At 41.2% G+C, this 14,065-nt stretch overlaps 1 protein-coding gene across 5 annotated transcripts in view; it reads left to right on the top strand.

Annotated features, from left to right (window-relative positions):
* The window catches only part of LOC148480751 (beta-1,3-galactosyltransferase 2-like), a 60,589-nt gene extending 48,798 nt beyond the window's left edge, over nt 1-11,791 (top strand). For all 5 annotated transcript variants that reach the window (XM_088453894.1, XM_088453893.1, XM_088453890.1 and 2 more), the window contains one exon: nt 10,498-11,791. In XM_088453894.1, the coding sequence (XP_088310020.1) occupies nt 10,617-11,771 (1,155 nt within the window). In that variant the 5' untranslated portion in view covers nt 10,498-10,616 and the 3' untranslated portion in view covers nt 11,772-11,791. The remainder of the gene's footprint in view (nt 1-10,497) is intronic.
* The last annotated feature ends 2,274 nt before the right edge of the window (nt 11,792-14,065 follow it).

Raw genomic sequence — 14,065 nt, 5'->3', positions numbered from 1 at the left:
CTCCTCTGTGCATAAGACGTCACGCACAGCACACAGTGCAGAAGAGAGGAAAGAAGAGTGAGCCACCAGAGAGTGGCATCCGGCTCCTCTCCTCTGTCCGTAAGACGTCATGCACAGCACACAGTGCAGAAGAGAGGAAAGAAGAGTGAGCCACCAGAGAGTGGCATCCGGCTGCTGTCCAATGTGCTGACAGTCGGCCGGGCTGGTAATTTATGATACAAGCCTCCATTACATAGCCCTGTCAGTGGGCCCCCTGGGACCCGCCAGGCCCTAAGCAGCTGCCTGTGATGCCTAGCGGTAAATCCACCCCTGTATACAGGGATCTACTTCCTAGAATTCTTGATATTCACATTTTAACAGATAAAGTTTTGTTTTGGAACTTAGATAAAGATGAAGAAAATATATTAATTACATTTTAGATTTTGCCCTATCTCTTACTGCTTTGCCCCTGGAATTATTCTCATCATTACATAGTATTGCTGTGCCCCTCACTCACATTGGGGCTGATGTACTGTAGAGTTGATCACAATTGTGGCGTGTATGTTGTGTGCTCTGCGCATACAACTGGACCAAGCATATGCAACTAGGGGTAATACAGAGTCATATGCAAACAAAACATGGAGTGAAGGGGGTATAACTGGGCCCCAATTGGGTGTTCTCTTAAGCAAAGATTAGAGATGGTGTATCAACTAAGCAAGGTTGTAATTATAGATAATCCTAACTACAGAGCATTACCTGCTTCTGAACCCAGCCCAGTGATACAGCCACCTGACACTGGTAAGCCCCCTGATGTACAGCACGGACTCTGTTTCTACACTTACAGGAGCAGTATTTACCCCTTCAACAACCTGCTAGAGCGCGCTGCATGCTAGTAGGAGCAGCGGTCCCACTGCACTACCTATGTGCAGCCTGACCAAACTCCAGCACGGAGATACAGACCTCGGTGATCACTGTCTCCATACTAGAATCCTGGGCATGTTACCTATGCTGCTGAGCCTCCCACTTATGAGTAGACCATGATAATTTCACGAGCAGCGTGGAGACTGTCAGGCGGCCCCTGACAATAAGATGGATGAGCAGACTGCACTTTATTTGTCATCCAACAGCTTTGGATACTTACTGCTCCCGGATCCATTCGGTTTTAGGGGCATATGTATCAAAGCTGAGAGTGTATGCAATCGGGAAGCCGACAGCCTAAATACCGGCAGCCGGCTTCATATCCCGGCAAGGGTGAAATGCCGGGCGTCTAGATGTAGACGCCCGCATTTCCCCGACGCCGGGAGACCGGCGCCCAGCATCCTGATCGTAGCGATGCCGGGCGCCGCGAGCGGACAGCCGCGGGGGGGAGGGTTAGGTATAGGGCTCCCGGGGGGACATAGGGTTTGGCACCCCCCCGGGAGGGTTAGGGTTAGGCTCGGGGGAGGGAGGGTTAGGGTTAGGCACCCCCAGGGGGTACTTAGGGTTAGGCAGTGGGGAAGGGGGTGGTTAGGGTTAGGCACTTAGAGGGGGGATTAGGGTTAGGCACTTAGAGGGGGGATTAGGGTTAGGCACTTGGGGGGGAAGTTAGGGTTTGGCACCCCTAAGGAGGGTTAGGGGTAGGGGGGTTAGGTTAGTAGATACTCACCTATCCACGATTGGGATTTCCAATGCTGTCGGGCTTCCGCTACTCCGAACTCTGCTCATGTCGGGCTGCCGCTGACGGGAGCCCGAGAGATAAAATTGTGAGAGATAAAGTACTAACCAATCAGCTTCCTATTTACATTTTGTAAACTGTTTAAAAAATGATAGGAGCTGAGTGGTTAGTGATTTATTTGTTACAATTTTATCTCTCTCCCAGCTTTGATATATATGCCCCTTAAACCGTTATCTATCACTGGCATCCACTGAACTGCTACTATATTTACTATGGACATATTGTTTCCAGGGATACAGATAACTTAGAACCAAGCATAGGATACAATGTATGTATCCATCTCCCAGCTGGTGAGCATAGTTATTATGTGGATTTATCTTTTATATACATTTATTATTTAATTATTATATGTATCTTATTTTTATGAGGTGTACTTAATGGGTTGTGTATGAAATACAGACGTCTGAAGCCAAAACAAGAAGATCCCGAACCCTCCCTTTTGGTGCCTAACCCTAAGTGCCCCTGGGGGTGCCTAAACCTAACCCCCCCTTCCCCGCAACCTAAACCTAACCCTCCCGGAATGGTGTCTAACCCTAACCTCCCCCTAGTGCTGCTTAACCCTAACAACCCCTCTCCACAGTCTAACCCTCCCTTGGGGGGTAACTAACCTTAAGTCCCCCCCTGGGGTGCCTAAACCTAAACTCCCCCGTGGCTAAGAGCTAACAATAGCTGGCTTACCTTTGTACAGGAAGCTGTCTTTTGGGATTTCGTCATCAGGTTAAAGATAGGCGTCGGAATTTAGACGCCTATCTTTAATCACAATTTAGACATCTGGATTTCGTCAGATGGCTTCCCGGCCATCAGTATTTTGACTACATCCCATATTTTATGTGTATTCAATTATTGTTTAAACTTTTTCAATAAACCCTTGAGGGTTGTTAATTATTGAATTCCAGTCTATTTACTTTGTGCAGCGCTATCTCTTTTTTATATATGGAGAATTATGCTTGTTTTTAGATGGATCTTTTGCTACATGGTCAGGGATCGTGCAAGTGTACACTGATAAGGATGGCTATAAATGCAAGCGTATGGCTAGGGTTGGATGCATGTGGACAAATATACACATTAGTTTTGTGCATGCAATGCATGATCAACCTTTTTACCAGGCCCAGTGTCTGTAGGCAGAGTAACATGGTGATAAAGCAATTATTTATTCTTTAAGATGTGTTTAATTAGGATCTGAGCTTTATTCATCGTGTTATGTTTTTTACAGCTATTTTAGATGCCATATGCTAATACATTCTTATTTTAAGGACTTTGATATATTCTTATTGAGTGATTTGAGGAGAATTAAACATTTAAGATTTGAATAGTTTTTTGTTTGTTTTTTAATATTGCCACAATTTCCGTGGAAATATAGTGTTAATGATCTCATTTTGAATTTATTCATAACTATTTTTTAGTACAGTGTTATTTTTTCTTTTCTATAAATTGCTATCTAAAAAATTGCTACCACAAAGCATCTGAATAACAGGTTATTACTGTACTTCACTGTGTAGCCCTAAATTTTGTTTTGGGTTTCAAGTTCAACTTTTGTTTTGGTGGTACAGCTGTTATTATTCAGTACCCTATCAGAACAATGTATGGCTAAATCTATGTGTGACAAGTGCATGTCAGTGTGACTGTACCAAAAGGGAGAGTCCTGTAGGAATTTATGTATTTGAAAGCCAGAGTTCTAAGAATACAATGAGGTGCTAAGGGAGAAGTTGGTGTGTCCACTAAGACTTGCTCATGAAGCAGGAACAATGGCACAGGCAAGTGAGATGGTTTTAGCCTGATAGTGAGTCTCTGATGCATCTGAGAGCAGGTGCTGTTAGAGTCTCAGCCTCTGATTAAGCAATGGATGCAAATCCTGTCATGAGTACATCTCTGTACAAAATATGCAAATGTAGCAGCTTCATAGATTTGTATTGAGACTTCCACAGGCATCTTTGCTTCATACTCCTGAAGAAGCTGGGTGTTAACATTATCCAGTGAAATGCATTGAGACCTGTCTGCCTATTCCATTACTGGACCATTGTTTGGACCCTGCCATACTCCTCCCCAGGACTTGTTGCTACAATTTGGAACTTTCCATGTGGACTCCTTACACAGCCAATACAATTGCGTCTTGGATGCCAAAAGGACTGTGTGGGTGATTGCTACACCATCGCATGGTAAACCAAGTGCCTATCTATTAAAGACATTATATATCCACAGCCGATAACTCTGCGTCTTTGATGCTAAAAGGACTGTGAGGGTGACTGTCACACCACCGCATGGTAAACCAAGTGCTTATTCACTAACAATCCATTTTTTCAAGTTGGGATGGATAGGAGTTTGTCCTAGGTCCAGTCATTTATTACAGGCATAGACTTTTTACTTAGTTCTGTTATGGACTTTTTATATTGACATCATTCATACAATTGTTGGTTTTAATAAATTGTGTTATATTGTGTTATTGCACCGTCCATCTCTTTCCTTTTATATAGCGATGGTTTTTGTTTTATAGAGTTCTAAGAATACAATGAGGTGCTAAGAGAGAAGTTGATGTGTCCACTAAGACTTGCTCATGAAGTAGGAACAATGGCACAGGCAAGTGAGATGGTTTTAGCCTGATAGTGAGTCTCTGATGCATCTGAGAGCAGGTGCTGTTAGTCACAGCCTCTGATTAAGCAATGGATGCAAATCTTGTCATGAGTACATCTCTGTACGAAATATGCAAATGTAGCAGCTTCATAGATTTGTATTGAGACTTCCACAGGCATCTTTGCAAAACCAAGCGATTACAAAGAAAGTCTTATTATTGGACGTAGATCAGTTGATTATTGAACTTCTGAGTAACATTATGGCTGTCATAACTGTAGCCTGACTGGCTGCCAGAACTGAGATGCTGGAGCCTGTGCAACTGCGCATGGAATCGCAATTGCAGGCTAAGACACGGCCAGAAATCATACATGACATGCCAGCATTTCAGTTGTCATCCCCCCGTTGTTGCCCATACATGGTCCCTGTCTGTCAATCACTTTGCGTATAAATCATCACTGCGAGTGACAATGGTAATCCATCAGGATGCATGCACCATGTGACTCTGACCCATGCGTAGTAATTAAAACATCAGCCAACTGCGAAAATATTGGGTTTGCATCTATCTCAGGCCCTCATTCTTTTATGGTGTGTTTCTGATTCTCTGTGTGACTAACCTGCTGAGATTTCCACTGGAAATAAAAACTGCCATATTTTCTGGATACCACCAGACATGCCAAATCAAGAATGTGGTGTGTATTTTTCCAGTTGTCTGTAAGTAGGGCTATGGAAGTCGGGTGTGCCAGTGGTAAAGTCTTAAATATACTACTTCACCACAAATACCTGGATGAGCAAGGTTGCTATAGACCAAATGATGGAGAATGGGAGAAAATCCTCTTACTAAAAATATTGCACCTACATCTTGCCAGAAGAGCAGTTAAGGACCAGATAATTGACTTGGCTGTAACAGAGTTCTTTAACGGGTGATTATAGCTCTCTGGCTAGTGCATACCAGTTGCTATTTAGACTAGAAAAGTAACATTGAACACAAGCTTTTGTTGTTTACCGATCATGAATGTGAAGCAGGATATTATGGATACTATCCCATGTCATAAGTGACTACAATATACATGCTGCATCAAGGCTGTTCTAACCATTTGGCCCACTAAGGTACCATTTATGTATATGTATTGGCTGTTTACATAGTACTTAAATGTAGACATGTGGGTTTGCAAAGCACCATAACACTCAATACCAAGTCCCCCAAAGGAGCTATCTTCCCCTGGTCACACTTTGCATCCTAATTGACTGGTGCCACATAAACTGTTAGCACTGAATTGTAGAATCTAGTCTGCTGGGACTCGTATATTAAACAGCTGACCACATAAATTTGCCTAAGAAAATTGTAAGTGATTTTAATTTGAAGGTGTCCCAAGACTCCCTATAATCAGGGTAATCTTTCTTCTTTGAATTAAAATGTCCTTGTGTTTTACAATGCGCACAATCAGACTTTCCTGAGCCAAACTCTGAATGGGACCTGCTGCCTTTGGGCTTGAATGTAAGTCAACCATAACTGCTCCTGCATTGTATTCACCAAAAAGTGTGTATTTTGTAAGACTGCGAAAAAACCGGAGAGACCTATACCTTGGTCACTGCTTTGCCAGAAGCGCAGTTAAGGACCAGATAATTGTCTTGGCTGTAACAGAGTTCTTTAACTGGTGATTATAGTTCTCTGACTAGTGCATACCAGTTGCTATTTAGAACATGAAAAGCTAGTCAGCTGGCAGTTAGCAGATGGTTGCAGGAATAATGGGCCTGATTCAGACCCACTCACAAGCGGCTGTCCGCTCGCAAGTGGGTCGATGTTGTGCACTGCGCATGCGCACGACGGCGGGAGCTCCGTCGTGCGCATGCGCCAGACGCAACGAGCGAAGGACTTTCCTTCGCTCGTTGTGTCTGATCAAAGGGGGCGTGCTGTCGATGTTGATTGACAGCACGCCCCCTTTGGTGGGCGTGCTGGGGGCGTGCCTCCCTGACGGGGGCGTTCCCAAGGGAACGCCTACCGTCAGAAGCCGGCCCACTGACAGCACTAGTGATGTCAGTGGGAGTGACTTTGGCTCTGATAGAGCCAAAATCACTCCGGGCCTTGCGGTTGAAAACCACAACCACAGGCTCCGGCTCGCAGTTTCGATGGTCGCGATGGTCAAGACCATCGCGGCCATCAAACTGCACGCTCGTATAGGCTGTGGGTGGTGACCCACAGCTATACGAGCGTCCAGGAGGACGCTCCATAATTATGGAGGGCGGCCCTCATTCAGAGCGTGCGCTCTGCTCAGAGCGTACGGCTCTGAATGAGGGCCAATGTGCCTAATGAGCTTATATTGATGTTTAGTGATAGAGGAGATAGGAAGTCAAAGCAAAAATCCATTTTGTGTTAAGGAAAACATCAAACAATATGATTAACATGAGAATGTTCTTGACCTTTTTACAGAACTTAATTTATTAATTTGGGTGATTCCCACAAAATATGTAGAAGGTAACCTGCAGAGGACCAGCCTCACCTACAGTAGTAGAGGTAGAAGATGATATTTTATGTAATCTATGAGAGATGATATAACTTTGAACTGCTTGTGATATATTCACAGATGTTTTCCCAATCCTCAACAAACTTTTTAACTAGATCAGGTTGTCTACCCCTGAATTAGATCATCCCACTTCACTTTGGGATGATCTTGAATATCTGTTTTAGAGATTGCTCCAACCCTATCTTCATGTGTCCTTAACAGCGCATGTTTTCCAGATCATCTAGCTTGAGTACAAGTGTGTTAAGTGACAGAGTTTGAGAAAACATTCAATATACTGTAAAATGAAAATCAGACTTGGGATGATCATGTAGCCCATCTGCAAAAGAGAAATTCAAATCTCATCATTGGTCTAACTAGGATGGGGGTTTGAAAAAGGCTTTTTAAGTGCAGGTCTTCATAAAATCCTTTGGTGGGAATGGGAAATCTCTGAAAATTCATAACAGAGGAAAAAAGACTGCATTGGAAATTCATGACTAAGCCACTATCAGGGGCAAACACAAGATTTTTACATGAGGGTTTCCACACACACATGTGTGTATGTATATGTGTGTGTACATGTGTATGTATGTATGTATATATGTGTGTGTATGTATGTGTGTGTGTATATATAATAAATATATATATATATATATATATATATACGCCACACATACATTACACACACTTACCTTGCAGCAGCTGTCAATTGTTTTGCTTTTGGATCTGAATTTCTTTAAAAATTGATAAAAACAGCTAAAATCATGTAATTTGGGCATGTTTGTGTTTCTACAGTATTATTAACCTCAATAATGTTCATTTCCAGTCTAGTTTGACCACCTCACATCTCACAATATTGTTTTCACCCATGGAACCTGTTTAAAAAAAATATACTGTAGCACATCTACAGCAGTGGCAGACAGATGGTGGTTTAAATATAAGCTATACGATACTATAGAATGTTTTTATTAATCAAGAACTAAATCAAAGGCCTGAGGTCAGCACAGGTAAATGGAGGTGGAGTACTATTTACTGGAAGCCAGGTAAAGGATTAATTGATTCACTATCTGATAATGTGCTTGACCACTAAAAACCTGCTGTTAATGTGCATTCAATTTAATGAGTGTTTCTTTTAAGGAAATATTTCACCAGTAGGCTTAATAAGCAAAATAATAATATTTTGTCTTGTGTGTTTTCGTTATTGTTTTCATGTATGAAAATGACTGCTAAATTTTATACTAAATGAAGCTTAATTTGACCACCTTAATTAACATCATTTAGTAGATGCTGAAGTACTATGACTGGCAGCAGCCATAGCCCTAGAGGTTGCTGCTCATACTCTTCTATCGACTGACCCATGATTGGTTTTATTTAAAGATGAGAGGGAAATTACAAATACAAACTGGATCAGAGTTGGGCTTGGGTCTGCCAGCCTGACTCAGATCTAAAAATGTGGCTAAATGTCATCATTCCTGTGTTGGATTCCTGTAGGCTTTGGATTGTATACAAGTCCCTACTCGTGGTGATTGATGCCATGCTTCACTCCGGCTGTGTTGTATGGGCTGTGCTGTATCCATCCAGGGGCTGTGCTGTTTCCATCCAGAGGCTTTGCTGTGCTCAGTGCTGTGCTGTGTCTATCCACTCTTGTGCTGCCGACGCATCTGTCCAGTGTCCACCTGCACCCGTACAGCTGACTCTCCTGTCCGGTGTCCATCCGCTCCAGTGCTGCCAATGCACCTGTCTGGTGTCCATCCGCTCCAGTGCTGCCGAAGCACCTGTCCAGTGTCCATCCACTCCAGTACTTAAAAAAAAATAAAAAAATTTACAAATGTTAAAAAAAAAAAGTTTAAAAAAAAGAAAAATGTTTAAAAAAAAGTTATAGTTGTTTTTTATTTGTGCCGTACCCCAGTGTATCCATATATAAGTACTGTGACACTGAAGGCCGTACCCCCCACCCCAATAGCTCTAATTTTATTTTATACCAGAACAGGAGTGAAGCTACTGTTGTTCAACTTATCTGCCACCACACCAAGTGAATATACAACAAATAAAGAGCGAGTGAAAGGAGGGGGTGTTATCTTTACCATGCAGTTTTATTAAAAGAATTGTGTGTATCAGTGTGTATAACAAATTAAAGAAACACACTGACAATGGGAATGCCTGAGTCACCCTGCCCCTTTCCTCCAGGCACCTACTTCAGCTACCACTTAAAAACTATTTGCACTCCTACAGTACCTACTCTTCCTACTACTAATGGCACCCTAATGGTGTTTTTTTTCAACACAGTGCTCAAGCCCACAGTCCCACACCCTCTCTCTCCACTCTCCTGTGTGAAATGGTACCCGATCACAAAGGTGGACTTTTATATACAATCCAAAACACACAAGATTCAACTCCAAAAGATGGTGTTTTGCTTCATTCTGGGATCCGAACTTGGCAGGAAGACCCGAGTTGGGACTCTGATACACTCATAACCCTTAAGTATGGGTGTGTTCAGATTCCAGGGAAACTAAACCACTTATCTGTAATTTTAATGCATTTCCCTGCTCTATTTGCAAATTTGGGTATTAAAGGTGTGAAGACAAGAACAAAGTTGTACCTCTGGTACATTTGTTTTGGTCCTATGGCTGCCCTATCCAATTTAAATTCTGATTATGCTCAACATATTCATGATCCTTCCTGAGTGGTTACTCTTCCTATTTCTTATCCTACACCAACATGTCAAGATACTGTTTTGTCACTGAAAGTTGATGGGTCAGTTAACCTGAGCACCACTAACCTCTTATTTACATTTTTAAAGGCTGCTATATCTTCCAAACATAAATCAACATTGAAATCAATGCTGAAGTGATGGAACTGGGTGAATGCACAGGGCATGATATAAAGATTTACACAAGGCCAATAATTACACAAATCAAGAGATTGTTTGCCATTGCGCATGCATGACCAACCTAAAAACCAAAAAAATACATTTACACCATTGTTCTATTTAATTAGAAACTGGATAATGTAAATATTATTGTATACTATAACATGTAACATAATAAATGCAGCTCTTTGTGTTAAGCTACTGTTATAAGGTGTGCAAAATCTGAGGTAATGTCATTCTTCAATTTTTCTGCATTTACTTTAAAAAAACTTTGCATGAAAAATTCCTGTTATCTATCTGGTTATTTGTTTGGCTGCTTCATTTTCTGTACCTCTTGCTTCCGCTTGTTGTTCTTCTTTAGTGTCTCAACAAGTCATAGGGGTAAATGGAATAGCCTGTGAGTGTTCAGCAATTTAGCCACTAGATATTAAATCCAGATTGAATGTAAGTATTAGTCTATTGTGTAATAAAAAATATATTAGAACAGCAAAGTAATGGCCTCTGGGAATTCTGGAGTCTCGTGCATATTGTAATAAAGTAGTTTCATACAATTCCAAATTTCAGGCTTTTCCTTCCTGTGCCTCTGAATGCTTTGATATGCCACTTACATCATTATGGTGACCATGTTGTGTGCTTTGGGATGAACACCTACTGCTGTAAAATAAAGAGGCTCATATGAGCATATATATATGTATCTGCTATTTCATGGTGTGATGTCTTGAACAAAGAGAGAGCAATGGTCAAGTGTAAAGATATATACCAGTGCTGTATAAAAAGTTAATGATAATAAGGAGTAGGACTTTGAGAACAAAGGAATGTCCCTCTACGTACTGTGCTTATATGTATTTTTCTTTCTGCTATGCTTTTAGGTGACATTTCCAAGATTAGCAGTGACGGATGCAAGTTCTGTATGGACTCCACTAGAAACAAACATTACAACAATTAATGACATTTGTAGAACTGTGAAGCACTTCTGACCAATTTCATCATGATCTTGTTGAAAAAGTCAAACTGTTATTTGTATGCAAAGAAGAATACCAACCATGTATTGTTCCTGTTCTCGGTTCTTCTTACTTTGATATTGTTGATCCTAAGTAATTACACCTGGCTTCCCTTGAGATTAGTTAGTTTAGGCAATTCTGTACGCAGCATTTATCCTGTTCTGAAAGTTAAAACAAACAAGTCTCTAAAGCTAGATAACCCTTACCTTATAAAATCACTTAATGGATCTACAAGTTCTTCATTTACTACAGTTGAGGTGCTAGAAAATATTTCATCTGAAGATCCTCCTAAAATACCCCATAGATACAAGTATATAATCAATGAGCCTAATAAATGTAAAGAACATGATCCATTCCTTATTCTGCTTGTGACTGTGGAAAGATGGCAGCAACAGGCTCGTCAAGCTATAAGACAAACATGGGGAAAAGAAGATTTTGTATCTGGGGTCAAGATATTAAGGCTATTTTTATTAGGTCATGACAAGAAGATAACTATTGATGCTGAACAGGCTCTGAAGAATGAAAGTCAGGAATATCATGACATTATCCAACAGGATTATTTAGACACCTACAACAACCTAACCATTAAGGTAATGATGGGTTTGATCTGGGTAATCACGTACTGTCCACATGCCTTGTATGTAATGAAGACAGACAGTGACATGATTGTTAATACAGAATATTTAGTGAACAAGCTTCTGAAACCAGATCAGCCCCTAAGAACTAACTATTTCACAGGATATGCAATAATAAATGCTCAACCCATACGTGACACAAACAGCAAATGGTATATGCCTCCAGATGTTTACCCAGAGAGTAAATATCCCCCATTTTGTTCTGGGACTGGCTATGTGTTCTCTGGAGATCTGGCACATAAGATAGTCAACATCTCCCCAATTATTAGATGGGTACACCTAGAAGATGTGTACATTGGTCTTTGTCTTGATAAATTGGGAGTTCAGCCTGTAGCTCCACCAAAAAACAGTGATTTCAATGCCTGGAGAGTTACGTACTCAGACTGTGTATATAACCAGATTGTCACATCCCACATGTGGAGACCTCGGGAGATAATATTTTATTGGAATATGTTACAAAAAAACAAACATCTGTGTCTAAAACATTATCAAACACACATTGGTTAATAAGCAATAAAAAAACTATTTTCAAGCAACTTCACTTTATTCTAAGTTTTGTGGCTTGCACAACTCCTTTTATTCAGCAGTAATTTGCATAATCACTGAAGCTGATAGAAATACACAATGGGGTAAAGGTAATAGCCTTCTACTTGCAAACATAGGGAAGTTCCAGGTGAGTCTACCCAATGTTTTAAAGGGACAATCATTTATAAGACAAAACCCTGTACGCGTCATCCACACCCCGCCAGTGTTCGGAAAGGCTGCCCCCAGTAGGATGAGAATGGGTGTGAGACACGGTCAAGCCCTCAAAATGACACACATCAGAACGTGGTCTCACAGGCACAAGCCCACACCCCCTTTAATGCGCTCATGTATCAGAATCTTGACTGAGCAAGGAGTTGTTTCAGGAAGCTGCAATCTGCCAGGTTATGGCTGATACAACATGTTGGATGTCTTTTTTTTTTTTTCATGGGAAGTCTTGGAAGGTACATTTTGGGGAAGAAGAAAATATACAGCACATATTTTTTTGAGAATTGATTCTATGGGCCTGATTCAGCAGTGTACGTAATTGCAATTACATACGCAGATCGACCGATTGTTCACCACTGCACATGCGTATGCACCACACTGCACCTGCACTGCAATTATGGACACACTGAGGAAGCCATCGCAGAGTGAGTGACAGGCTGTGAGCATTTCGGGGTGGTGACTGGGGAGTGGTAAAAAAAACGCTGTTTCAAGGGTGTGCATAAATTAGCCACTGTGATTGCATATGCAACTTGCATGCGAAGAGACTTGCAGTTTCTGCGGCTGGTCAGACCTGATGTAAATTAATATTTAGGCTGCTGCATTCCATGCATAATCACAGCTGTGTACGCATTAGTGATCTTTACTGAATCAGGCCCTATCTCCAGAATGGAGACTATATTGGTCGTTTTCTGCAAAAAGGATTGTAAGGGGAATGTGTGTGTGTGTATGTATATATGTGTGTATGTATGTATATATATATATATATATATATATATATGTGTGTATATATATATATATGTGTGTATGTGTGTGTATATATATATATATATATATATATATTTTTTTTTTATCCTTCTGACAATCCACTGTAGAACCCTCCAAGAACTTGTGATTTGCTATTTTATTTTCCATTTAATAGGTATTTTCCATGTGGTTTGTCAAACAACTTTTTAATACATTGCCCAATGTCTATGCTTTGCAATTGAAAAAAACAAGAATGAAAATTTTAAGTCAATCAGTTTTTACAAACACTGGCCCTCATTCAGAGCCACTCGCTATTTGCGGTCGTTCGTTCTAAAACAAGGGGTGGCTATTCAAATGAACCGTTCGCTGTTTGCGGTCTGTTGACGCCTCTAGGTCTGAACGAGCGAACAAAACTTGCGTTCGTTTTTTGGAAAAATACGCCCCCTGGCTGCTCGCATCCTACGTCATGTCCGCTATTTATTAGATTAATCGAGTACATCGACCAGGGTATGAACTGCTCGCTATTCTTGTGGTTGGTTTTTGCTACCACAATTTTGCGAGCAGTTCTGGCTATAAAATAACCCAGTGACGTGGTCAATGACGCTGCTGTATTAATTAAGCACACCCATAAAACGCCCGTTTTGACCTTTAAGCACGCCTGCGATCGGATCTCCACTCCCCGTTTTCAAGCACCTTCCCCTGTTACCACCCACAAACGCCTCTTTCTGTCACTCAAATTATCAGGCATTCACTATTTTGCGGACACATGAATTTCGGCCGCACTGAGTGGTTCGCGCATGCGTATTACGATCCGTACGCATGCGCAGTTGGGCAAACATCGTTCGGAGCGACCGAGCAGCCACTTGCGTCCGGCTCTGAATCAGGGCCACTGTTTGAAATGTTGTTTGGCCTTTAGTAAATTTCATGGTTTACAAACCATGCATCAAATCACAAAAAAAGTGGTTTGATAAAACCACTCTTTAGTACCGTAAATCATACCCAAAATCTCCCAATCCAGTGTCCGTGTAATGGTGAAAGTAATTTCCTCATACCTTGGAAAACAAAGCAGACCCAATATATTAGCAAATATATCAATGTAATTGGCTAGCGTCCATTTGCATGTGTCTAGATGAATCTATTTGGCAGTTCACTCTTATTGTGTAGGTGTATCCTGCACGAGACGGTTTACTTCAGCACTTATATTAGATATGGGCTAATAAAGTTCTGCTGCTTTTACATTATGGGGCACTTATCAATGCTCCCATAAAGCACAATGATTACACAAAAGGAAAACTAATAGCGCTGGT

Source organism: Taudactylus pleione, unplaced genomic scaffold (genome assembly GCF_031769625.1).
Source record: "Taudactylus pleione unplaced genomic scaffold, aTauple2 ptg000602l, whole genome shotgun sequence".
Classification (NCBI taxonomy): Eukaryota; Metazoa; Chordata; class Amphibia; order Anura; family Myobatrachidae; genus Taudactylus; species Taudactylus pleione.
The sequence above is the reverse complement of the archived record's forward strand: the minus strand, read 5'-3'. Positions and strand labels throughout refer to the sequence as shown.